The 25,261-nt window shown below is 44.4% G+C and overlaps 1 protein-coding gene across 3 annotated transcripts in view; it reads left to right on the top strand.

Moving 5' to 3' along the window:
* Nucleotides 1-25,261, top strand: part of notum1b (notum, palmitoleoyl-protein carboxylesterase b) — a 36,821-nt gene that overhangs the window by 7,362 nt on the left and 4,198 nt on the right. For all 3 annotated transcript variants that reach the window (XR_006082868.1, XR_006082867.1, XM_042318290.1), the window contains exons 2-10: nucleotides 4-56; nucleotides 13,888-13,983; nucleotides 16,239-16,299; nucleotides 20,975-21,033; nucleotides 23,376-23,478; nucleotides 23,699-23,890; nucleotides 24,040-24,137; nucleotides 24,560-24,707; nucleotides 24,891-24,938. Coding sequence is in view for 1 of the 3 variants with exons in the window: in XM_042318290.1 (XP_042174224.1) it covers nucleotides 4-56; nucleotides 13,888-13,983; nucleotides 16,239-16,299; nucleotides 20,975-21,033; nucleotides 23,376-23,478; nucleotides 23,699-23,890; nucleotides 24,040-24,137; nucleotides 24,560-24,707; nucleotides 24,891-24,938 (858 nt within the window). In the remaining 2 variants the exon portion in view is untranslated. The remainder of the gene's footprint in view (nucleotides 1-3; nucleotides 57-13,887; nucleotides 13,984-16,238; nucleotides 16,300-20,974; nucleotides 21,034-23,375; nucleotides 23,479-23,698; nucleotides 23,891-24,039; nucleotides 24,138-24,559; nucleotides 24,708-24,890; nucleotides 24,939-25,261) is intronic.

The following is a 25,261-nucleotide window of genomic DNA, read 5'->3' as shown; positions in this document are numbered from 1 at the left end:
TAGGTACTACATCAAGGAATCTAAAGGCAGCAAGAGATGGCTGATATTCTTGGAGGGTGAGTTGAGAGGTTTAAGACTTCCAAACGCTCTGGTATTTGTCTGTTGTGTATTTCAATCCCAGGCACGTTACAGGGCAGAACAGAACGCTGTACAGCCGACAACCTCTTAATGTTTATGTACGTTTGAGTTGACAATCACTGTGTTTATCGTGAATGTGAGCTGCACAAATGGCAGAGAAATGACCTTTAAAAGGTGCAGTGTGCTGCTCTATAACCGGCCTTGGATTGGACCCTGGTGCTGTGTTGTTGTTGTTCTTCTTCTCTGTGTAGGTGGATGGTACTGTGTGTAATGTTGTTGTTCTGTGTAGGTGGATGGTACTGTGTGTAATGTTGTTGTTGTTCTGTGTAGGTGGATGGTACTGTGTAATGTTGTTGTTGTTGTTGGTCTGTGTAGGTGGATGGTACTGTGTGTAATGTTGTTGTTGTGTAGGTGGATGGTACTGTCTGTGTAGGTGGATGGTACTGTAATGTAATGTTGTTGGGTCTGTGTAGGTGGATGGTACTGTATGTAATGTTGTTGGTCTGTGTAGGTGGATGGTACTGTCTGTAATGTTGTTGGTCTGTGTAGGTGGATGGTACTGTGTGTAATGTTGTTGTTGGTCTGTGTAGGTGGATGGTACTGTGTTGTTGTTGGTCTGTCTGTGTAGGTGGATGGTACTGTGTGTAATGTTGTTGTGTAGTCTGTGTAGGTGGATGGTACTGTGTGTAATGTTGTTGGTCTGTGTAGGTGGATGGTACTGTGTGTAATGTTGTTGGTCTGTGTAGGTGGATGGTACTGTGTGTAATGTTGTTGGTCTGTGTAGGTGGATGGTACTGTGTGTAATGTTGTTGTTGGTCTGTGTAGGTGGATGGTACTGTGTGTAATGTTGTTGGTCTGTGTAGGTGGATGGTACTGTGTAATGTTGTTGGTCTGTGTAGGTGGATGGTACTGTTGTTGTTGTTGGTCTGTGTAGGTGGATGGTACTGTATGTAATGTTGTTGGTCTGTGTAGGTGGATGGTACTGTGTGTAATGTTGTTGGTCTGTGTAGGTGGATGGTACTGTGTGTAATGTTGTTGGTCTGTGTAGGTGGATGGTACTGTTGTGTCTGTGTAATGGTTGTTAATGTTGTTGGTCTGTGTAGGTGGATGGTACTGTATGTAATGTTGTTGGTCTGTGTAGGTGGATGGTACTGTGTGTAATGTTGTTGGTCTGTGTAGGTGGATGGTACTGTATGTAATGTTGTTGTTGGTCTGTGTAGGTGGATGGTACTGTATGTAATGTTGTTGGTCTGTGTAGGTGGATGGTACTGTATGTAATGTTGTTGTTGTGTAGGTGGATGGTACTGTGTAATGTTGTGGTGTAGGTGGATGGTACTGTGTGTAATGTTGTTGGTCTGTGTAGGTGGATGGTTGTATGTAATGTTGTTGGTCTGTGTAGGTGGATGGTACTGTATGTAATGTTGTGTTGTTGGTCTGTGTAGGTGGATGGTACTGTATGTAATGTTGTTGTTGGTCTGTGTAGGTGGATGGTACTGTATGTAATGTTCATGGTCTGTGTAGTTGGTCTGTGTAGGTGGATGGTACTGTATGTAATGTTGTTGGTCTGTGTAGGTGGATGGTACTGTGTGTAATGTTGTTGGTCTGTGTAGGTGGATGGTACTGTATGTAATGTTGTTGGTCTGTGTAGGTGGATGGTACTGTATGTAATGTTGTTGGTCTGTGTAGGTGGATGGTACTGTATGTAATGTTGTTGGTCTGTGTAGGTGGATGGTACTGTATGTAATGTTGTTGGTCTGTGTAGGTGGATGGTACTGTATGTAATGTTGTTGGTCTGTGTGTGTAGGTGGATGGTACTGTATGTAATGTTGTTGGTCTGTGTAGGTGGATGGTACTGTATGTAATGTTGTTGGTCTGTGTAGGTGGATGGTACTGTATGTAATGTTGTTGGTCTGTGTAGGTGGATGGTGTATGTAATGTTGTTGGTCTGTGTAGGTGGATGGTACTGTATGTAATGTTGTTGGTCTGTGTAGGTGGATGGTACTGTTGTTGTTGGTCTGTGTAGGTGGATGGTACTGTATGTAATGTTGTTGGTCTGTGTAGGTGGATGGTACTGTGTGTAATGTTGTTGGTCTGTGTAGGTGGATGGTACTGTGTGTTGTTGGTCTGTGTAGGTGGATGGTACTGTTGTAATGTTGTTGGTCTGTGTAGGTGGATGGTACTGTATGTAATGTTGTTGTTGGTCTGTGTAGGTGGATGGTACTGTATGTAATGTTGTTGGTCTGTCTGTGGTGGATGGTACTGTATGTAATGTTGTTGTTGTCTGTGTAGGTGGATGGTACTGTATGTAATGTTGTTGGTCTGTGTAGGTGGATGGTACTGTATGTAATGTTGTTGGTCTGTGTAGGTGGATGGTACTGTATGTAATGTTGTTGGTCTGTGTAGGTGGATGGTACTGTATGTAATGTTGTTGGTCTGTGTAGGTGGATGGTACTGTATGTAATGTTGTTGGTCTGTGTAGGTGGATGGTACTGTATGTAATGTTGTTGGTCTGTGTAGGTGGTACTGTGTGTAATGTTGTTGGTCTGTGTAGGTGGATGGTACTGTATGTAATGTTGTTGGTCTGTGTAGGTGGATGGTACTGTGTAATGTGTAATGTTGTTGGTCTGTGTAGGTGGATGGTACTGTGTAGGTGGATGTAATGTTGTTGTTGTTGTCTGTGTAGGTGGATGGTACTGTATGTAATGTTGTTGGTCTGTGTAGGTGGATGGTACTGTGTAATGTTGTTGGGTCTGTGTAGGTGGATGGTACTGTATGTAATGTTGTTGGTCTGTGTAGGTGGATGGTACTGTATGTAATGTTGTTGGTCTGTGTAGGTGGATGGTACTGGTAATGTTGTTGGTCTGTGTAGGTGGATGGTACTGTATGTAAGGTGGATGGTTGTATGTTGTGTAGGTGGATGGTACTGTATGTAATGTTGTTGTTGGGTCTGTGTAGGTGGATGGTACTGTATGTAATGTTGGTCTGTAGGTGGATGGTACTGTGTAGGTGGATGGTACTGTTGTTGGTCTGTGTAATGTTGTTGGTCTGTGTAGGTGGATGGTACTGTATGTAATGTTGTTGGTCTGTGTAGGTGGATGGTACTGTATGTAATGTTGTTGGTCTGTGTAGGTGGATGGTACTGTGTGTAATGTTGTTGGTCTGTGTAGGTGGATGGTACTGTATGTAATGTTGTTGGTCTGTGTAGGTGGATGGTACTGTATGTAATGTTGTTGGTCTGTGGATGGTACTGTGGATGGTACTGTGTAGGTGGATGGTACTGTTGTAATGTTGTTGTCTGTGTAGGTGGATGGTACTGTATGTAATGTTGTTGGTCTGTGTAGGTGGATGGTACTGTGTGTAATGTTGTTGTGTGGTGGATGGTACTGTGTAATGTTGTTGGTGGATGGATGGTACTGTATGTAATGTTGTTGTTGTCTGTGTAGGTGGATGGTACTGTATGTAATGTTGTTGGTCTGTGTAGGTGGATGGTACTGTGTGTAATGTTGTTGTTGGTCTGTGTAGGTGGATGGTACTGTATGTAATGTTGTTGGTGTGTGTAGGTGGATGGTACTGTATGTAATGTTGTTGGTCTGTGTAGGTGGATGGTACTGTATGTAATGTTGTTGGTCTGTGTAGGTGGATGGTACTGTATGTAATGTTGTTGTTGGTCTGTGTGTAGGTGGATGGTACTGTGTGTAATGTTGTTGGTCTGTGTAGGTGGATGGTACTGTATGTAATGTTCTGTGTAGGTGTTGGTCTGTGTGGAGGTGGATGGTACTGTGTGTAATGTTGTTGGTCTGTGTAGGTGGATGGTACTGTATGTAATGTTGTTGGTCTGTGTAGGTGGATGGTACTGTATGTAATGTTGTTGGTCTGTGTAGGTGGATGGTACTGTGTGTAATGTTGGTTGGTCTGTGTAGGTGGATGGTACTGTATGTAATGTTGTTTGGTCTGTGTAGGTGGATGGTACTGTTGTAATGTTGTTGGTCTGTGTAGGTGGATGGTACTGTATGTAATGTTGTTGGTCTGTGTAGGTGGATGGTACTGTATGTAATGTTGTTGGTCTGTGTAGGTGGATGGTACTGTATTGTAATGTTGTTGTTGGTCTGTGTAGGTGGATGGTACTGTGTGTAATGTTGTTGGTCTGTGTAGGTGGATGGTACTGTGTGTAATGTTGTTGGTCTGTGTAGGTGGATGGTACTGTATGTAATGTTGTTGTTGGTCTGTGTAGGTGGATGGTACTGTATGTAATGTTGTTGTTGGTCTGTGTAGGTGGATGGTACTGTGTGTAATGTTGTTGGTCTGTGTAGGTGGATGGTACTGTGTGTAATGTTGTTGGTCTGTGTAGGTGGATGGTACTGTGTGTAATGTTGTTGGTCTGTGTAGGTGGATGGTACTGTATGTAATGTTGTTGTTGGTCTGTGTAGGTGGATGGTACTGTATGTAATGTTGTTGGTCTGTGTAGGTGGATGGTACTGTGTGTAATGTTGTTGGTCTGTGTAGGTGGATGGTACTGTGTGTACTGTATGTAATGTTGTTGGTCTGTGTAGGTGGATGGTACTGTATGTAATGTTGTTGGTCTGTGTAGGTGGATGGTACTGTATGTAATGTTGTTGGTCTGTGTAGGTGGATGGTACTGTATGTAATGTTGTTGGTCTGTGTAGGTGGATGGTACTGTATGTAATGTTGTTGGTCTGTGTAGGTGGATGGTACTGTATGTAATGTTGTTGGTCTGTGTAGGTGGATGGTACTGTTGTTGGTCTGTAATGTTGTTGGTTGTTGGTCTGTGTAGGTGGATGGTACTGTATGTAATGTTGTTGGTCTGTGTAGGTGGATGGTACTGTATGTAATGTTGTTGTTGGTCTGTGTAGGTGGATGGTACTGTGGATGGTACTGTTGTAATGTTGTTGTTGGTCTGTGTAGGTGGATGGTACTGTATGTAATGTTGTTGGTCTGTGTAGGTGGATGGTACTGTATGTAATGTTGTTGGTCTGTGTAGGTGGATGGTACTGTATGTAATGTTGTTGGTCTGTGTAGGTGGATGGTACTGTATGTAATGTTGTTGGTCTGTGTAGTGGATGGTACTGTAGGTCTGGAGGTGGATGGTACTGTATGTAATGTTGTTGGTCTGTGTAGGTGGATGGTACTGTGTGTAATGTTGTTGGTCTGTGTAGGTGGATGGTACTGTGTGTAATGTTGTTGGTCTGTGTAGGTGGATGGTACTGTAAATGTTGTTGGTCTGTGTAGGTGGATGGTACTGTCTGTTGTTGGTGTAGGTGGATGGTACTGTATGTAATGTTGTTGGTCTGTGTAGGTGGATGGTACTGTGTGTAATGTTGTTGGTCTGTGTAGGTGGATGGTACTGTATGTAATGTTGTTGGTCTGTGTAGGTGGATGGTACTGTATGTAATGTTGTTGGTCTGTGTAGGTGGATGGTACTGTGTGTAATGTTGTTGTTGGTCTGTGTAGGTGGATGGTACTGTATGTAATGTTGTTGTTGTCTGTGTAGGTGGATGGTACTGTATGTGGGATGGTACTGTATGTAATGTTGTTGTTGGTCTGTGTAGGTGGATGGTACTGTGTGTAATGTTGTTGGTCTGTGTAGGTGGATGGTACTGTGTGTAATGTTGTTGGTCTGTGTAGGTGGATGGTACTGTATGGATGGTACTGTTGTTGTTGGTCTGTGTAGGTGGATGGTACTGTGTGTAATGTTGTTGGTCTGTGTAGGTGGGTATGGTACTGTGTGTAATGTTGTTGGTCTGTGTAGGTGGATGGTACTGTGTGTAATGTTGTTGGTCTGTGTAGGTGGATGGTACTGTGTGTAATGTTGTTGGTCTGTGGTGGAGGTGGATGGTACTGTGTAGGTGTAATGTTGTTGTTGGTCTGTGTAGGTGGATGGTACTGTATGTAATGTTGTTGGTCTGTGTAGGTGGATGGTACTGTATGTAATGTTGTTGGTCTGTGTAGGTGGATGGTACTGTATGTAATGTTGTTGTTGTCTGTGTAGGTGGATGGTACTGTATGTAATGTTGTTGGTCTGTGTAGGTGGATGGTACTGTATGTAATGTTGTTGGTCTGTGTAGGTGGATGGTACTGTATGTATGTTGTTGGTCTGTGTAGGTGGATGGTACTGTATGTAATGTTGTTGTTGGTCTGTGTAGTGGATGGTACTGTATGTAATGTTGTTGGTCTGTGTAGGTGGATGGTACTGTGTGTAATGTTGTTGGTCTGTGTAGGTGGATGGTACTGTATGTAATGTTGTTGTTGTCTGTGTAGGTGGATGGTACTGTATGTAATGTTGTTGGTCTGTGTAGGTGGATGGTACTGTATGTAATGTTGTTGGTCTGTGTAGGTGGATGGTACTGTATGTAATGTTGTTGGTCTGTGTAGGTGGATGGTACTGTATGTAATGTTGTTGGTCTGTGTAGGTGGATGGTACTGTGTGTAATGTTGTTGGTCTGTGTAGGTGGATGGTACTGTATGTAATGTTGGTCTGTGTAGGTGGATGGTCTGGTCTGTGTAGGTGGATGGTACTGTATGTAATGTTGTTGGTCTGTGTAGGTGGATGGTACTGTGTGTAATGTTGTTGGTCTGTGTAGGTGGATGGTACTGTGTGTACTGTGTGTGGATGGTACTGTTGGTCTGTGTAGGTGGATGGTACTGTGTGTAATGTTGTTGGTGGATGGTACTGTGTGTAATGTTGTTGGTCTGTGTAGGTGGATGGTACTGTGGATGGTTGTTGTCTGTGTAGGTGGATGGTACTGTATGTAATGTTGTTGTCTGTGTAGGTGGATGGTACTGTATGTAATGTTGTTGGTCTGTGTAGGTGGATGGTACTGTGTGTAATGTTGTTGGTCTGTGTAGGTGGATGGTACTGTGTGTAATGTTGTTGGTCTGTGTAGGTGGATGGTACTGTGTGTAATGTTGTTGTGTAGGTGGATGGTACTGTTGTAATGTTGTTGTTGGTCTGTGTAGGTGGATGGTACTGTATGTAATGTTGTTGGTCTGTGTAGGTGGATGGTACTGTATGTAATGTTGTTGGTCTGTGTAGGTGGATGGTTGTTGTAATGTTGGTCTGTGTAGGTGGATGGTACTGTATGTAATGTTGTTGTTGGTCTGTGGATGGTACTGGTGGTATGGTTGGTCTGTGTAGGTGGATGGTACTGTATGTAATGTTGTTGGTCTGTGTAGGTGGATGGTACTGTATGTAATGTTGTTGTTGTCTGTCTGGATGGTACTGTATGTGTTGTTGGTCTGTGTAGGTGGATGGTACTGTATGTAATGTTGTTGGTCTGTGTAGGTGGATGGTACTGTATGTAATGTTGTTGGTCTGTGTAGGTGGATGGACTGGTACTGTTGGTCTGTGTAATGGTTGTTGTAATGTTGTTGGTCTGTGTAGGTGGATGGTACTGTAATGTTGTTGGTCTGTGTAATGTTGTTGTTGTTGGTCTGTGTAGGTGGATGGTACTGTATGTAATGTTGTTGGTCTGTGTAGGTGGATGGTACTGTATGTAATGTTGTTGGTCTGTGTAGGTGGATGGTACTGTATGTAATGTTGTTGGTCTGTGTAGGTGGATGGTACTGTATGTAATGTTGTTGGTCTGTGTAATGTTGTTGGTCTGTGTAGGTGGATGGTACTGTGTGTAATGTTGTTGGTCTGTGTAGGTGGATGGTACTGTATGTAATGTTGTTGTTGTCTGTGTAGGTGGATGGTACTGTATGTAATGTTGTTGGTCTGTGTAGGTGGATGGTACTGTATGTAATGTGTTGGTCTGTGTAGGTGGATGGTACTGTATGTAATGTTGTTGGTCTGTGTAGGTGGATGGTACTGTATGTAATGTTGTTGGTCTGTGTAGGTGGATGGTACTGTATGTAATGTTGTTGGTCTGTGTAGGTGGATGGTACTGTGTAGGTGGATAACTGTTGTTGTTGTTGTTGTCTGTGTAGGTGGATGGTACTGTGTGTAATGTTGTTGGTCTGTGTAGGTGGATGGTACTGTGTTGTTGGTCTGTGTAATGTTGTTGGTCTGTGTAGGTGGATGGTACTGTGTGTAATGTTGTTGGTCTGTGTAGGTGGATGGTACTGTATGTAATGTTGTTGTTGTCTGTGTAGGTGGATGGTACTGTATGTAATGTTGTTGGTCTGTGTATGGATGGTACTGTATGTAATGTTGTTGTTGGTCTGTGTAGGTGGATGGTACTGTGTGTAATGTTGTTGGTCTGTGTAGGTGGATGGTACTGTGTGTAATGTTGTTGGTCTGTGTAGGTGGATGGTACTGTATGTAATGTTGTTGGTCTGTGTAGGTGGATGGTACTGTATGTAATGTTGTTGTTGTCTGTGTAGGTGGATGGTACTGTGTGTAATGTTGTTGGTCTGTGTAGGTGGATGGTACTGTGTGTAATGTTGTTGGTCTGTGTAGGTGGATGGTACTGTATGTAATGTTGTTGGTCTGTGTAGGTGGATGGTACTGTATGTAATGTTGTTGGTCTGTGTAGGTGGATGGTACTGTATGTAATGTTGTTGGTCTGTGTAGGTGGATGGTACTGTGTAATGTTGTTGGTCTGTGTAGGTGGATGGTACTGTGTTGTTGGTCTGTGTAGGTGGATGGTACTGTATGTAATGTTGTTGGTCTGTGTAGGTGGATGGTACTGTATGTAATGTTGTTGGTCTGTGTAGGTGGATGGTACTGTCTGTTGTTGGTCTGTGTAGGTGGATGGTACTGTGGATGTTGGTCTGTGTAGGTGGATGGTACTGTAAATGTTGTTGGTCTGTGTAGGTGGATGGTACTGTTGTAATGTTAGTGGATGGTGTGTAATGTTGTTGTTGGTCTGTGTAGGTGGATGGTACTGTATGTAATGTTGTTGGTCTGTGTAGGTGGATGGTACTGTATGTAATGTTGTTGGTCTGTGTAGGTGGATGGTACTGTATGTAATGTTGTTGGTCTGTGTAGGTGGATGGTACTGTATGTAATGTTGTTGTAATGTTGTTGGTCTGTGTAGGTGGATGGTACTGTAATGTAGGTGGATGTTGTTGGTCTGTCTGTGTAGGTGGATGGTACTGTATGTAATGTTGTTGGTCTGTGTAGGTGGATGGTACTGTGTGTAATGTTGTTGTTGGTCTGTGTAGGTGGATGGTACTGTAGTAATGTGGATGGATGGTACTGTATGTAATGTTGTTGTTGGTCTGTGTAGGTGGATGGTACTGTGTGTAATGTTGTTGGTCTGTGTAGGTGGATGGTACTGTATGTAATGTTGTTGGTCTGTGTAGGTGGATGGTACTGTGTGTAATGTTGTTGGTCTGTGTAGGTGGATGGTACTGTATGTAATGTTGTTGGTCTGTGTAGGTGGATGGTACTGTGTGTAATGTTGTTGGTCTGTCTGTGTAGGTGGATGGTACTGTATGTAATGTTGTTGGTCTGTGTAGGTGGATGGTACTGTATGTAATGTTGTTGGTCTGTGGTCTGTGTAGGTGGATGGTACTGTATGTAATGTTGTTGGTCTGTGTAGGTGGATGGTACTGTTGTAATGTTGTTGGTCTGTGTAGGTGGATGGTACTGTATGTAATGTTGTTGGTCTGTGTAGGTGTGGTACTGTATGTAATGTTGTTGGTCTGTGTAGGTGGATGGTACTGTATGTAATGTAATGGTACTGTTGTTGGTTGGTCTGTGTAGGTGGATGGTACTGTATGTAATGTTGTTGGTCTGTGTAGGTGGATGGTACTGTGTGTAATGTTGTTGGTCTGTGTAGGTGGATGGTACTGTGTGTAATGTTGTTGGTCTGTGTAGGTGGATGGTACTGTATGTAATGTTGTTGTTGGTCTGTGTGTAGGTGGTCTGTGTATGGATGGTACTGTGTGTAATGTTGTTGTTGTCTGTGGTGGAGGTGGATGGTACTGTATGTAATGTTGTTGGTCTGTGTAGGTGGATGGTACTGTGTATGTAATGTTGTTGTTGGTCTGTGTAGGTGGATGGTACTGTGTGTAATGTTGTTGGTCTGTGTAGGTGGATGGTACTGTATGTAATGTTGTTGGTCTGTGTAGGTGGATGGTACTGTATGTAATGTTGTTGGTCTGTGTAGGTGGATGGTACTGTGTGTAATGTTGTTGGTCTGTGTAGGTGGATGGTACTGTGTAGGTGGATGGTACTGTATGTAATGGATGGTACTTGTTGGTCTGTGTAGGTGGATGGTACTGTATGTAATGTTGTTGGTCTGTGTAGGTGGATGGTACTGTATGTAATGTTGTTGTTGTCTGTGTAGGTGGATGGTACTGTATGTAATGTTGTTGGTCTGTGTGGTAGGTGGATGGTACTGTGTAGGTGGATGGTAATGTTGTTGGTCTGTGTAGGTGGATGGTACTGTATGTAATGTTGTTGGTCTGTGTAGGTGGATGGTACTGTGTGTAATGGTACTGTGTTGTTGTCTGTGTAGGTGGATGGTACTGTGTAATGTTGTTGGTCTGTGTAGGTGGTACTGTATGTAATGTTGTTGGTCTGTGTAGGTGGATGGTAATGTTGTTGGTCTGTGTAGGTGGATGGTACTGTATGTAATGTTGTTGGTCTGTGTAGGTGGATGGTACTGTATGTAATGTTGTTGGTCTGTGTAGGTACTGTATGTAATGTTTGTTGGTCTGTGTAGTGGATGGTACTGTATGGTACTGTGTGTAATGTTGTTGTCTGTGTAGGTGGATGGTACTGTATGTAATGTTGTTGGTCTGTGTAGGTGGATGGTACTGTGTGTAATGTTGTTGGTCTGTGGTGGATGGTAGGTGGATGGTTGGTCTGTGTAGGTGGATGGTACTGTTGTTGTTGGTCTGTGTAGGTGGATGGTACTGTGTGTAATGTTGTTGGTCTGTGTAGGTGGATGGTACTGTATGTAATGTTGTTGGTCTGTGTAGGTGGATGGTACTGTATGTAATGTTGTTGTCTGTGTAGGTGGATGGTACTGTGTGTAATGTTGTTGGTCTGTGTAGGTGGATGGTACTGTGTGTAATGTTGTTGGTCTGTGTAGGTGGATGGTACTGTGTGTAATGTTGTTGGTCTGTGTAGGTGGATGGTACTGTGTGTAATGTTGTTGGTCTGTGTAGGTGGATGGTACTGTGTGTAATGTTGTTGGTCTGTGTAGGTGGATCTGTATGTAATGTTGTGTGTGTAGGTGGATGGTACTGTATGTAATGTTGTTGTTGTCTGTGTAGGTGGATGGTACTGTATGTAATGTTGTTGGTCTGTGTAGGTGGATGGTACTGTATGTAATGTTGTTGGTCTGTGTAGGTGGATGGTACTGTACTAATGTTGTTGTTGGTCTGTAGGTGGATGGTACTGTTGTAATGTTGTTGGTCTGTGTAGGTGGATGGTACTGTTGGTCTGTGTGTACTGTGTGTAATGTTGTTGTCTGTGTAGGTGGATGGTACTGGTACTGTTGTGTAATGTTGTTGGGTCTGTGTAGGTGGATGGTACTGTATGTAATGTTGTTGGTTGTTGGGTCTGTGTAGGTCTGGATGGTACTGTATGTAATGTTGTTGGTCTGTGTAGGTGGATGGTACTGTATGTAATGTTGTTGGTCTGTGTAGGTGGATGGTACTGTATGTAATGTTGTTGGTCTGTGTAGGTGGATGGTACTGTGTGTAATGTTGTTGGTCTGTGTAGGTGGATGGTACTGTATGTAATGTTGTTGGTCTGTGTAGGTGGATGGTACTGTATGTAATGTTGTTGTTGTGTAGGTGGATGGTCTGTGTAGGTGGATGGTACTACTGTGTGTAATGTTGTTGGTCTGTGTAGGTGGATGGTACTGTGTGTAATGTTGTTGGTCTGTGTAGGTGGATGGTACTGTATGTAATGTTGTTGTTGGTCTGTGTAGGTGGATGGTACTGTATGTAATGTTGTTGGTCTGTGTAGGTGGATGGTACTGTGTGTAATGTTGTTGGTCTGTGTAGGTGGATGGTACTGTGTGTAATGTTGTTGGTCTGTGTAGGTGGATGGTACTGTGTGTAATGTTGTTGGTCTGTGTAGGTGGATGGTACTGTGTGTAATGTTGTTGGTCTGTGTAGGTGGATGGTACTGTATGTAATGTTGTTGTTGGTCTGTGTAGGTGGATGGTACTGTGTGTAATGTTGTTGGTCTGTTGGTCTGTGTAGGTGGATGGTGGTAATGTTGTGTGGATGGTACTGTAATGTTGGTACTGTATGTAATGTTGTTGTGTAGGTGGATGGTACTGTATGTAATGTTGTTGTCTGTGTAGGTGGATAATGTTGTTGTTGTTGGTCTGTGTAGGTGGATGGTACTGTATGTAATGTTGTTGGTCTGTGTAGGTGGATGGTACTGTATGTAATGTTGTTGGTCTGTGTAGGTGGATGGTACTGTGGTGTAATGTTGTTGTTGGTTGTCTGTGTAGGTGGATGGTACTGTATGTAATGTTGTTGTTGGTCTGTGTAGGTGGATGGTACTGTATGTAATGTTGTTGGTCTGTGTAGGTGGATGGTACTGTATGTAATGTTGTTGGTCTGTGTAGGTGGATGGTACTGTATGTAATGTTGTTGGTCTGTGTAGGTGGATGGTACTGTATGTAATGTTGTTGGTCTGTGTAGGTGGATGGTACTGTATGTTGTTGGTCTGTGTAGGTGGATGGATGGTACTGTTGTTGTTGTCTGTGTAGGTGGATGGTACTGTATGTAATGTTGTTGGTCTGTGTAGGTGGATGGTACTGTATGTAATGTTGTTGGTCTGTGTAGGTGGATGGTACTGTATGTAATGTTGTTGGTCTGTGTCTGTGTAGGTGGATGGTACTGTATGTAATGTTGTTGGTCTGTGTAGGTGGATGGTACTGTATGTAATGTTGTTGGTCTGTGTAGGTGGATGGTACTGTATGTAATGTTGTTGGTCTGTGTAGGTGGATGGTACTGTGTGTAATGTTGTTGGTCTGTGTAGGTGGATGGTACTGTATGTAATGTTGTTGTTGTCTGTGTAGGTGGATGGTACTGTATGTAATGTTGTTGGTCTGTGTAGGTGGATGGTACTGTATGTAATGTTGTTGGTCTGTGTAGGTGGATGGTACTGTATGTAATGTTGTTGGTCTGTGTAGGTGGATGGTACTGTATGTAATGTTGTTGGTCTGTGTAGGTGGATGGTACTGTATGTAATGTTGTTGGTCTGTGTAGGTGGATGGTACTGTTGGTCTGTAATGTTGTTGGTCTGTGTAGGTGGATGGTACTGTGTGTAATGTTGTTGGTCTGTGTAGGTGGATGGTACTGTGTGTAATGTTGTTGGTCTGTGTAGGTGGATGGTACTGTGTGTAATGTTGTAATGTTGTTGGTCTGTGTAGGTGGATGGTACTGTATGTAATGTTGTTGGTCTGTGTAGGTGGATGGTACTGTGTGTAATGTTGTTGGTCTGTGTAGGTGGATGGTACTGTGTGTAATGTTGTTGGTCTGTGGTGGATGGTACTGTATGGATGGTACTGTGTGTAATGTTGTTGTTGGTCTGTGTAGGTGGATGGTACTGTGTAATGTTGTTGTTGGATGGTACTGTGTGTAATGGTCTGTGTAGGTGGATGGTACTGTATGTAATGTTGTTGGTCTGTGTAGGTGGATGGTACTGTGTGTAATGTTGTTGGTCTGTGTAGGTGGATGGTACTGTGTGTAATGTTATTGTTGGTCTGTGTAGGTGGATGGTACTGTGTGTAATGTTGTTGTTGGTCTGTGTAGGTGGATGGTACTGTATGTAATGTTGTTGGTCTGTGTAGGTGGATGGTACTGTATGTAATGTTGTTGGTCTGTGTAGGTGGATGGTACTGTGTGTAATGTTGTTGGTCTGTGTAGGTGGATGGTACTGTTTCAACAGACAGACTTGTGACACCAGGTACCAGACAATGAGGAGATTCATGAGCTCCCTCAAGTGGCCACGCACCAGAACAGGTCAGCACACTGTTATAAACACTTATTACAAGCTCATAACATGTTTATTAATGGTAATAGCGAGTAATACTGTTTCTATAACCTGTGCTATTCATGTTCAGAGTCAGACTTCACCAGAACACTGTACAACATGCTTATAACATGTTTATAAACTAGTAATAATAACTAGTATTAAGTGTTATAACCAGTCAAAATTAGGCTTATGATTTGTCTGTTCAGGGAGCTGCTGCAAAAACGAATTGACTCTTTAAAAATCATTGGTCCAGTACAGGCTGTAGAGGGAAAAGATCTCAGGCCATATAAATGTTAGTGTTTCCCATTAATCAGTAGAACTCAGTCAGTCTGTCTGTTTTAGTTACCAAAATTAATCTCACACTCACAAGTACCTCTTTCTTCTCTCTCTCCCTCTCCTCTCTCTCTCTCTCTCTCCCTCTCTCTCTCTCTCTCTCTCTCTCTCTTCATTTCCATGGGTCTTTATCCCCCTCTCTCTCTTCATTTCCATGGGTCTTTATCCCCCTCTCTCTCTTCATTTCCATGGGTCTTTATCCCCCTCTCTCTTCATTTCCATGGGTCTTTATCCCCCATTTCTCTCTTCATTTCCATGGGTCTTTATCCCCCTCTCTCTCTTCATTTCCATGGGTCTTTATCCCCCTCTCTCTCTTCATTTCCATGGGTCTTTATCCCCCTCTCTCTCTTCATTTCCATGGGTCTTTATCCCCCTCTCTCTCTTCATTTCCATGGGTCTTTATCCCCCTCTCTCTTCATTTCCATGGGTCTTTATCCCCTTTATCTCTCTCTCTTCATTTCCATGGGTCTTTATCCCCCTCTCTCTCTTCATTTCCATGGGTCTTTATCCCCCTCTCTCTTCTTCATTTCCATGGGTCTTTATCCCCCTCTCTCTCTTCATTTCCATGGGTCTTTATCCCCCTCTCTCTTTCATTTCCATGGGTCTTTATCCCCCTCTCTCTCTCTCTTCATTCATGGGTCTTTATCCCCTCTCTCTCTTCATTTCCATGGTCTTTATCCCCCTCTCTCTCTTCATTTCCATGGGTCTTTATCCCCCTCTCTCTCTTCATTTCCATGGGTCTTTATCCCCCTCTCTCTCTTCATTTCCATGGGTCTTTATCCCCCTCTCTCTCTTCATTTCCATGGGTCTTTATCCCCCTCTCTCTCTTCATTTCCATGGGTCTTTATCCCCCTCTCTCTCTTTCATTTCCATGGGTCTTTATCCCCCTCTCTCTCTTCATTTCCATGGGTCTTTATCCCCCTCTCTCTCTTCATTTCCATGGGTCTTTATCCCCCTCTCTCTCTTCATTTCCATGGGTCTTTATCCCCCTCTCTCTTCATTTCCATGGGTCTTTATCCCCCTCTCTCTCTTCATTTCCATGGGTCTTTATCCCCCTCTCTCTCTTCATTTCCATGGGTCTTTATCCCCCTCTCTCTCTTCATTTCCATGGGTCTTTATCCCCCTCTCTCTTTCATTTCCATGGGTCTTTATCCCCCTCTCTCTCTTCATTTCCATGGGTCTTTATCCCCCTCTCTCTCTTTCATTTCCATGGGTCTTTATCCCCCTCTCTCTCTTCTTTCTTCTTTATCCCCCTTCTCTTCATTTCCATGGGTCTTTATCCCCCTCTCTCTCTCATTTCCATGGGTCTTTATCCCCCTCTCTCTCTTCATTTCCATGGGTCTTTATCCCCCTCTCTCTCTTCATTTCCATGGGTCTTTATCCCCCTCTCTCTCTTCATTTCCATGGGTCTTTATCCCCCTCTCTCTCTCTTCATTTCCATGGGTCTTTATCCCCCTCTCTCTCTCTTCATTTCCATGGGTCTTTATCCCCCTCTCTCTTCATTTCCATGGGTCTTTATCCCCCTCTCTCTCTTCATTTCCATGGGTCTTTATCCCCCTCTCTCTTCATTTCCATGGGTCTTTATCCCCCTCTCTCTCTTCATTTCCTTGGGTCTTTATCCCCTCTCTCTTCATTTCCATGGGTCTTTATCCCCCTCTCTCTCTTCATTTCCATGGGTCTTTATCCCCCTCTCTCTCTTCATTTCCATGGGTCTTTATCCCCCTCTCTCTCTTCATTTCCCTGGGTCTTTATCCCCCTCTCTCTCCTCATTTCCCTGGGTCTTTATCCCCCTCTCTCTCTTCATTTCCATGGGTCTTTATCCCCCTCTCTCTCTTCATTTCCATGGGTCTTTATCCCCCTCTCTTCATTTCCATGGGTCTTTATCCCCTCTGTGGTTCTCTGTCTCCAGGTACAGGTATTCTGTCTCCTCAGCCAGAGGAGAACCCCTATTGGTGGAATGCCAACATGGTGTAAGAACTCCATCCTCTTTTCTCATCGTTATTTGACTCCTTCTTTTCAGTCTTCTCTCCTATCGCTCTTCTCTCCTATCGCTCTTCTCTCCTATCGCTCTTCTCTCTCCTATCGCTCTTCTCTCTCCTATCGCTCTTCTCTCCCATCGCTCTTCTCTCCTATCGCTCTTCTCTCCCATCGCTCTTCTCTCCTATCGCTCTTCTCTCCTATCGCTCTCTCTCTCCTATCACTATTCTCTCTCCTATCGCTCTCTCTCTCCTATCGCTCTTCTCTCTCCTATCGCTCTTCTCTCCTATCGCTCTCTCTCTCTCCTATCGCTCTTCTCTCCTATCGCTCTTCTCTCCTATCGCTCTTTCTCTCCTATCGCTCTTCTCTCTCCTATCGCTCTTCTCTCCTATCGCTCTTCTCCTCCTATCGCTCTCTCTCTCCTATCGCTCTTCTCTCTCCTATCGCTCTCCTCTCCTATCGCTCTTCTCTCCTATCGCTCTTCTCTCCTATCACTCTCTCTCTCCTATCGCTATTCTCTCTCCTATCGCTCTCTCTCTCTCTATCGCTCTCTCTCTCCTATCGCTCTTCTCTCCTATCGCTTTTCTCTCCTATCGCTCTTCTCTCTCCTATCACTCTTCTCTCTCCTATCGCTCTTCTCTCTCCTATCGCTCTCTCTCTCCTATCGTTCTCTCTCCTATCGCTCTTCTCTCCTATCGCTCTTCTCTCCTATCGCTCTTCTCTCCTATCGCTCTTCTCTCCTATCGCTCTTCTCTCCTATCGCTCTTCTCTCCTATCGCTCTTCTCTCCTATCGCTCTTCTCTCCTATCGCTCTTCTCTCCTATCGCTCTTCTCTCCTATCGCTCTTCTCTCCTATCGCTCTTCTTCCCTATCGCTCTTCTCTCTATCGCTCTCTCTCCTATCGCTCTCTCTCCTATCGCTCTTCTCTCTCCTATCGCTCTTCTCTCTCCTATCGCTCTTCTCCTATCGCTCTTCTCTCCTATCGCTCTTCTCTCCTATCGCTCTCTCTCCTATCGCTCTCTCTCTCCTATCTCTCTCTCTCTCCTATCGCTCTCTCTCCCCTATCGCTCTTCTCTCTCCTATCGCTCTTCTCTCCTATCGCTCCCTCTCTCCTATCGCTCTTCTCTCTCCTATCGCTCTTCTCTCCTATCGCTCTCTCTCTCCTATCGCTCTTCTTTCCTATCGCTCTCTCTCCTATCGCTCTCTCTCTCCTATCGCTCTTCTCTCTCCTATCGCTCTCCCCTATCGCTCTTCTCTCTCCTATCGCTCTTCTCTCCTATCGCTCTTCTCTCTCCTATCGCTCTTCTCTCTCCTATCGCTCTCTCTCTCCTATCGCTCTCTCTCTCTCTATCGCTCTCTCCTATCGCTCTTCTCTCCTATCGCTCTTCTCTCCTATCGCTCTCTCTCTCCTATCGCTCTTCTCTCCTATCGCTCTTCTCTCCTATCGCTCTCTCTCTCTCCTATCGCTCTTCTCTCCTATCGCTCTCTCTCTCCTATCGCTCTCTCCTATCGCTCTTCTCTCCTATCGCTCTTCTCTCCTATCGCTCTCTCTCTCCTATCGCTCTTCTCTCTCCTATCGCTCTCTCTCTCCTATCGCTCTCTCTCTCTCTCCTATCGCTCTTCTCTCCTATCGCTCTTCTCTCCCTATCGCTCTTCTCTCCTATCGCTCTTCTCTCCCTATTGCTCTTCTCTCCTATCGCTCTCTCTCTCTCCTATCGCTCTTCTCTCCTATCGCTCTTCTCTCCTATCGCTCTCTCTCCTATCGCTCTTCTCTCTCCTATCGCTCTCTCTCTCCTATCGCTCTCTCTCTCCTATCGCTCTTCTCTCCTATCGCTCTTCTCTCCTATCGCTCTTCTCTCCTATCGCTCTTCTCTCCTATTGCTCTTCTCTCCTATCGCTCTCTCTCTCTCCTATCGCTCTTCTCTCCTATCGCTCTTCTCTCCTATCGCTCTTCTCTCCTATCGCTCTCTCTCTCCTATCGCTCTTCTCTCCCTATCGCTCTTCTCTCCTATCGCTCTCTCTCCTATCGCTCTCTCTCTCCTATCGCTCTTCTCTCTCCTATCGCTCTTCTCTCTCCTATCGCTCTTCTCTCCTATCGCTCTTCTCTCCTATCGCTCTTCTCTCTCCTATCGCTCTCTCTCTCCTATCGCTCTCTCTCTCCTATCGCTCTTCTCTCCTATCGCTCTTCTCTCCTATCGCTCTTCTCTCCTATCGCTCTTCTCTCCTATCGCTCTTCTTCTCTCCTATCGCTCTTCTCTCCTATCGCTCTCTCTCTCCTATCGCTCTTCTCTCCTATCGCTCTTCTCTCCTATCGCTCTTCTCTCCTATCGCTCTTCTCTCCTATCGCTCTTCTCTCCTATCGCTCTTCTCTCCTATCGCTCTCTCTCCTATCGCTCTTCTCTCCTATCGCTCTCTCTCTCCTATCGCTCTTCTCTCCTATCGCTCTCTCTCTCCTATCGCTCTTCTCTCCTATCGCTCTTCTCTCCTATCGCTCTCTCTCTCCTATCGCTCTTCTCTCCCTTCTTGCATATGTGTGTTTGTTTATGGTGTTTGTGTTTGAAACGGTTGGCGTTTTCTCTTGTCAGAGTGTGAGTCTGTAAAGTTGTGCTGCAGCTCTTCACCAAACAACCTCTTCCTCCCTCTGACTGGAAAACTCTGTCTGTCTGTCTGTCTGTCTGTCTGTCTGTCTGTCTGTCTGTCTGTCTGTCTGACTGTCTGTCGATAATTAGATCATTCAATTGTAATTACTTTGCCACTATGGCCTATTTATTGCCTTACCTCATTTGCACACACTGTATATAGACTTTTTCTATTGTGTTATTGACTGTATGTTTGTTTATTCCACGTGTAACTCTGTGTTATTGTTTGTGTCACACTGCTTTGCTTTATCTTGGTCAGGTCGCAGTTGTAAATGAGAACTTGTTCTCAACTGGCCACCTGGTTAAATAAAGGTGAAATATATATATTTTTAAAGATAATAAACAATAAAAATGAACAGTAAACATTACACTCACAGAAGTTCCAAAATAATAAAGACATTTCAAATGTCATATTATGTCTATATACAGTGTTACAATGATGTGCAAATAATTAAAGTACAAAAGGGAAAATAAATAAACATAAATATGGGTTGTATTTACAATGGTGTTTGTTCTTCACTGGTTGCCCTTTTCTTGTGGTAACAGGTCACACATCTTGCTGCTGTAATGGCACACTGTGGTATTTCACCCAGTAGATATGGGAGTTTATCAAAATAGTTTAAAAAATATTTGTGGGTCTGTGTATTCTGAGGGAAATATGTGTCTCTAATATGGTCATACATTTGGCAGGAGGTTAGGAAGTGCAGCTCAGTTTCCACCTCATTTTGTGGGCAGTGTGCACATAGCCTGTCTTCTCTTGAGAGCCAGGTCTGCCTACGGTGGCCTTTCTCAATAGCAATGCTCACTGAGTCTGTACATAGTCAAAGCTTTTCTTAAGTTTGGGTCAGTCACTGTGGTCAGGTATTCTGCCGCTGTGTACTCTCTGTTTAGGACCAAATAGCATTCTAGTTTGCTCTGTTTTTTTGTTAATTCTTTCCAACATGTCAAGTAATTATCTTTTTGTTTTCTCATGATTTGGTTGGGTCTAATTGTGCTGCTGTCCAGGGGCTCTGTAGGGTCTGTTTGTGAACAGAGCCCCACGACCAGCTTGCTTAGGGGACTCTTCTCCAGGTTCATCTCTCAGTAGGTGATGACTTTGTTATGGAAGGTTTGGGAATCGCTTCCTTTTAGGTGGTTGTAGAATTTAATGGCTCTTTACTAGATTTTGATAATTAGCGGGTATTGGCCTAATTCTGCTCTGTGTGCATTATTTGGTGTTTTACGTTGTACACGGAGGATATGTTTGCAGAATTCTGAATGCAGAGTCTCCATTTGGAAGTCTTGGTTGGTGAGCGGACCCCAGACCTCACAACCATAAAGGGCAATGGGCTCTATGACTGATTCAAGTATTTTTAGCCAGACCCTAATTGGTATGTTGAATTTTATGTTCCTTTTGATGGCATAGAATGCCCTTCTTACCTTGTCTCTCAGATCATTCACAGCTTTGTGGAAGTTACCTGTGGCGCTGATGTTTAGGCCGAGGTATGTATAGTTTTTTGTGTGCTCTCGGGCAACAGTGTCTAGATGGAATTAGTATTTTTGTTCCTGGCGACTGGACCTTTTTTGGAACACCATTATTTTGGTCTTACTGAGATTTACTGTCAGGCCCAGATCTGACAGAATCTGTGCAGAATGTATAGGTGCTGCGTTAGGACCTCCTTGGTTGGGGACAGAAGCAGCAGATCATCAGCAAACAGTAGACATTTGACTTCAGATTCTAGTAGGGTGAGGCCGGGTTCTGCAGACTTTTCTAGTGCCCACGCCAATTTGTTGATATATTTGTTGAAGAGGGTGGGGCTTAAGCTGCATCCCTGTCTCACCCCATGGCCCGGTGGAAAGAAATGTGTGTTTTTTTGTGCCAATTTTAACCCCAGACTTGTTGTTTGTGTACATGGCTTTTATAATGTCGTATGTTTTTCCCCCAACACCACTTTCCACCCATTTGTATAGCAGACCCTCATGCCAAATTGAGTCAAAAGCGTTTTGGAAATCAACAAAGCATGAAGATCTCTCTCTCCTCTCCCTCTAGGTTCATCCCATACTGCTCTAGTGATGCCTGGAGTGGAGCCTCAGCAAAGACTGACCAAAGTAGGGAACATCAGTTCAGTATATAGTGCACTCTATAGGGAATAGGATCCTCTTTGGAAAAACACTGCATTTTATTTCAAATAATTCAAGACATTTAAGTGATAATTCCTGATAATGCCTGTCAGTTCGGTTGCCAGAGACGAGACCCATTCGTTCCTTCTATCAGTTTGGTTGCCACAGACGCGACCCAGTCGTGGGTTCTAAATGTTCAATTGCTGGTAACGTTCTGATCCCTTGCTTGCTAGCTGGCCAACTACATTTATTTGGATACTTCCACAACAATGAGCTAATGAGGCGTGATTTCACCTGACATAGAAAATGTGTTCTCTCGCCAGGACACTGTTGTTCAGAGGAGCTAGCCAACAACACAGCTGACACAATCACTTCAAACTAGAACTGGAAAGACTGCAAACTAGCTGCACTTTGTTTCAACTGATTTCGATTGACATTTCTTTGTATACACAGTGGGGAGAACAAGTATTTAATACACTGCCGATTTTGCAGGTTTCCCTACTTACAAAGCATGTAGAGGTCTGTAATTTTTAACATAGGTACACTTCAACTGTGAGAGATGGAATCTAAAATCAACTGTGAGAGACGGAATCTAAAATCCCTGCTGCACACACTGCAACAGGGATTTTGGCCCACTCCTCCATACAGACCTTCTCCAGATCCTTCAGGTTTCGAGGCTGTTGCTGGGCAATATGGACTTTCAGCTCCCTCCAAAGATGTTCTATTGGGTTCAGGTCTGGAGACTGGCTAGGCCACTCCAGGACCTTGAGATGCTTCTTACGGAGCCACTCCTTAGTTGCCCTGGCTGTGTGTTTCCCATGCTGGAAGACCCAGCCACGACCCATCTTCATCTTTACTGAGGGAAGGAGGTTGTTGGCCAAGATCTCATGATACTTGGCCCCATCCATCTTCCCCTCAATATGGTGCAGTCATCCTGTCCCCTTTGCAGAAAAGCATCCCAAAGAATGATGTTTCCACCTCCATGCTTCACGTTGGGATGGTGTTCTTGGGGTTTTACTCATCCTTCTTCTTCCTCCAAACACGGCGAGTGGAGTTTAGACCAAAAACCTCTATTTTTGTCTCATCAGACCACATGACCTTCTCCGATCCCTCCTCTGGATCATCCAGATGGTCATTGGCAAACTTCAGACGGGCCTGGACATGGGGCCCACGGGCCTGGACATGCGCTGGCTTCAGCAGGATTGCGTGCACTGCAGGATTTTAATCCATGACGGCATAGTGTGTTACTAATGGTTTTCTTTGAGACTGTGGTCCCAGCTCTCTTCAGGTCATTGACCAGGTCCTGCCGTGTAGTTCAGGGCTAATCCCTCACCTTCCTCATGATCATTGATGCCCCACGAGGTGAGATCTTGCATGGAGCCCCAGACCACGGGTGATAGACCTTCATCTTGAACTTCTTCCATTTTCTAATAATTGCGCCAACAGTTGTTGCCTTCTCACCAAGCTGCTTGCCTATTGTCCTGTAGCTCAACCCAGCCTTGTGCAAGTCTACAATTTAACCCTGATGTCCTTACACAGCCCCCTGGTCTTGGCCATTGTGGAGAGGTTGGAGTCTGTTTGATTGAGTGTGTGGACAGGTTTCATTTATACAGGTAATGAGTTCAAACAGGTGCAGTTAATACAGGTAATGAGTGGAGAACAGGAGGGCTTCTTAAAGAAAAACTAACAGGTCTGTGAGAGCCGGAATTCTTACTGGTTGGTAGGTGATCAAATACTTATGTCATGCAATAAAATGCAAATTAATTACTTAAAAATCATACAATGTGATTTTCTGGATTTGGTACCTATGATAAAAATTACAGACCTCTACATGCTTTGTAAGTAGGAAAACCTGCAAAATCGGCAGTGTATCAAATACTTGTTCTCCCCACTCATTATTTCGACTGACTGAGAAAAGCGTCCTGCCTGTCTCATCCTGAAGCGTTGGGACAGCTGGAGATCGAATTTCAATATTTAAACAATGTTGCAAATGTCAGAGAGACAGACAGCAAGGTTTATACAAATCTCTGTTGTTGAAAACTAAATGTTAGTCTAAAAGAAATGTGAGATAATCTCTAGATGCTTTTTATAGTGGAGATGAAGTTTATAAATTGCCTGGCTGGGCTGATGAGACCGTGGATTGCAGTCACATGGAACAGAGTAAATAGACATTTCAACATCATAGATTTAGCTGGTGGTAACTTGTGGAATAGACACCGGCTGGAATGCGGTTTTAACCAATCAGCATTCAGGATTAAACCCACCGGTTGTATAACAAGCTATCAATCAATGTGTCTACTGTGCCTGTCTTCATGTTTCTCTCTGTGTAGGTGACTATGCATTCATGGGCTCAGTGATCATTAAGGAGGTGGTTAATGAGCTGCTTACTGAAGGACTGGACAGCGCTAAGGTCCTGCTACTGGCTGGGAGCAGGTCAGTACACTGTGTGTGTGTCTGATAAAATCACCACAGTCTCAAACCTTTTAACTTTACTTACTTGTTGGACATCCGTCTGTTTCTCCCTCAATCTGTCCCTCTGGACCTCTGGCCCTCTGGACCTCTCCAACTCTCCTTATTTCCCCCTCTCTGGATTACTGAATGTTTTTTACACTCTCTCCCTTTCCTTTCTCTCCCCCCTCCCTCTCCCCTGCAGTGCGGGGGGTACAGGTGTACTACTGAACGTGGACCGTGTGGCGGAGCACCTGGAGTCCCGGGGACACGGGGAGATTCAGGTCCGGGGTCTGGCTGACTCTGGCTGGTTCCTGGATAACAAGCAATACAGATCTACAGACTGTCACAGCACCATCAGCTGTGACCCTACTGAGGCTATCAGGAGAGGAATCAGGTGAGAGAGAGAAGAGGGAAGGAGGGAGGGGAGGGAGGGAGGAAGGGAGAGAAGGAGGGTGGAAGAGGGAGGAAGGGGGAGAGAGAAGGAGAGACAACAAGTGACCATACGAGTGACAACGGTGACTATACTTCCTGTTTCCTGTCTAGGTACTGGGGTAGTGTGGTGCCAGAGAGCTGCAGACAGACTCACATAGGAGAGGAGTGGAACTGCTTCTTCGGATATAAAGTCTACCCCACGCTCAAGAGTAAGAGTGTTTCTAGTACTCTCTCTCTTCCCCGTCTCTCTCTAGCACTCTCTTTCTCTTCAGGTGCAGTGTTATTTGATGAGGCCCAGCTAAAAGTAGACGCCCTCTCTCTTCCCTCTCCCTCCCCGCCCTCTCTCTTCCCTCCCCACCCGCTCTCTCTTCCTCCCCCACTTTCCCCCTCATTCTCTCTCCCCCTCCCCCACATTCCCCCTCCCTCTCTCTCTCTCTCTCCCTTTCTCCCCCTAGGTCCACCCCTCTCCCCCCCTCTCTCTCTAGGTCCAGTGTTTGTGGTCCAGTGGTTATTTGATGAGGCCCAGTTAACAGTAGACCCCCCCTCTCTCTCTCTAGGTCCAGTGTTTGTGGTCCAGTGGTTATTTGATGAGGCCCAGTTAACAGTAGACCCCCCCTCTCTCTCTCTCTAGGTCCAGTGTTTGTGGTCCAGTGGTTATTTGATGAGGCCCAGTTGACAGTAGATAACATCCACCTGACTGGTCATCCGGTCCACGAGGGACAATGGAGATACATACAGAATCTAGGCAATGAGCTGAGGAACACACTCAAAGACGTCCCGTAAGACACACACACACACATAGGATAGTACACACAGAGACACGCACACACAATAATGTACAAACACACACACATACCATAACTTCCTGTTTTATTATTTAAAGAATGTTAATGTTTTATGTTATGTGGAATGTTAACTCTCCTCTGATCACGTTAATGGATCTGTCTGTTCTGACTGCTTAGGGCCCTGTTTGCTCCAGCCTGCCTATCCCATGAGGTCATCACCAGGAAGTGAGTGAACAGTCACTGATCATCATTTCTCCTTAGATTAGACATATCATAACTGGGTCTCAGATTAGACATATCATAACTGGGTCTCAGATTAGACATATCATAACTGGGTCTCAGATTAGACATATCATAACTGGGTCTCAGATTAGACATATCATAACTGGGTCTCAGATTAGACATATCATAACTGGGTCTCAGATTAGACATATCATAACTGGGTCTCAGATTAGACATATCATAACTGGGTCTTAGATTAGACATATCATAACTGGGTCTCAGATTAGACATATCATAACTGGTTCTCAGATTAGACATATCATAAC

This window comes from Oncorhynchus tshawytscha, unplaced genomic scaffold (assembly GCF_018296145.1).
Source record: "Oncorhynchus tshawytscha isolate Ot180627B unplaced genomic scaffold, Otsh_v2.0 Un_contig_4324_pilon_pilon, whole genome shotgun sequence".
Taxonomy (NCBI): Eukaryota; Metazoa; Chordata; class Actinopteri; order Salmoniformes; family Salmonidae; genus Oncorhynchus; species Oncorhynchus tshawytscha.
The sequence above is the reverse complement of the archived record's forward strand: the minus strand, read 5'-3'. Positions and strand labels throughout refer to the sequence as shown.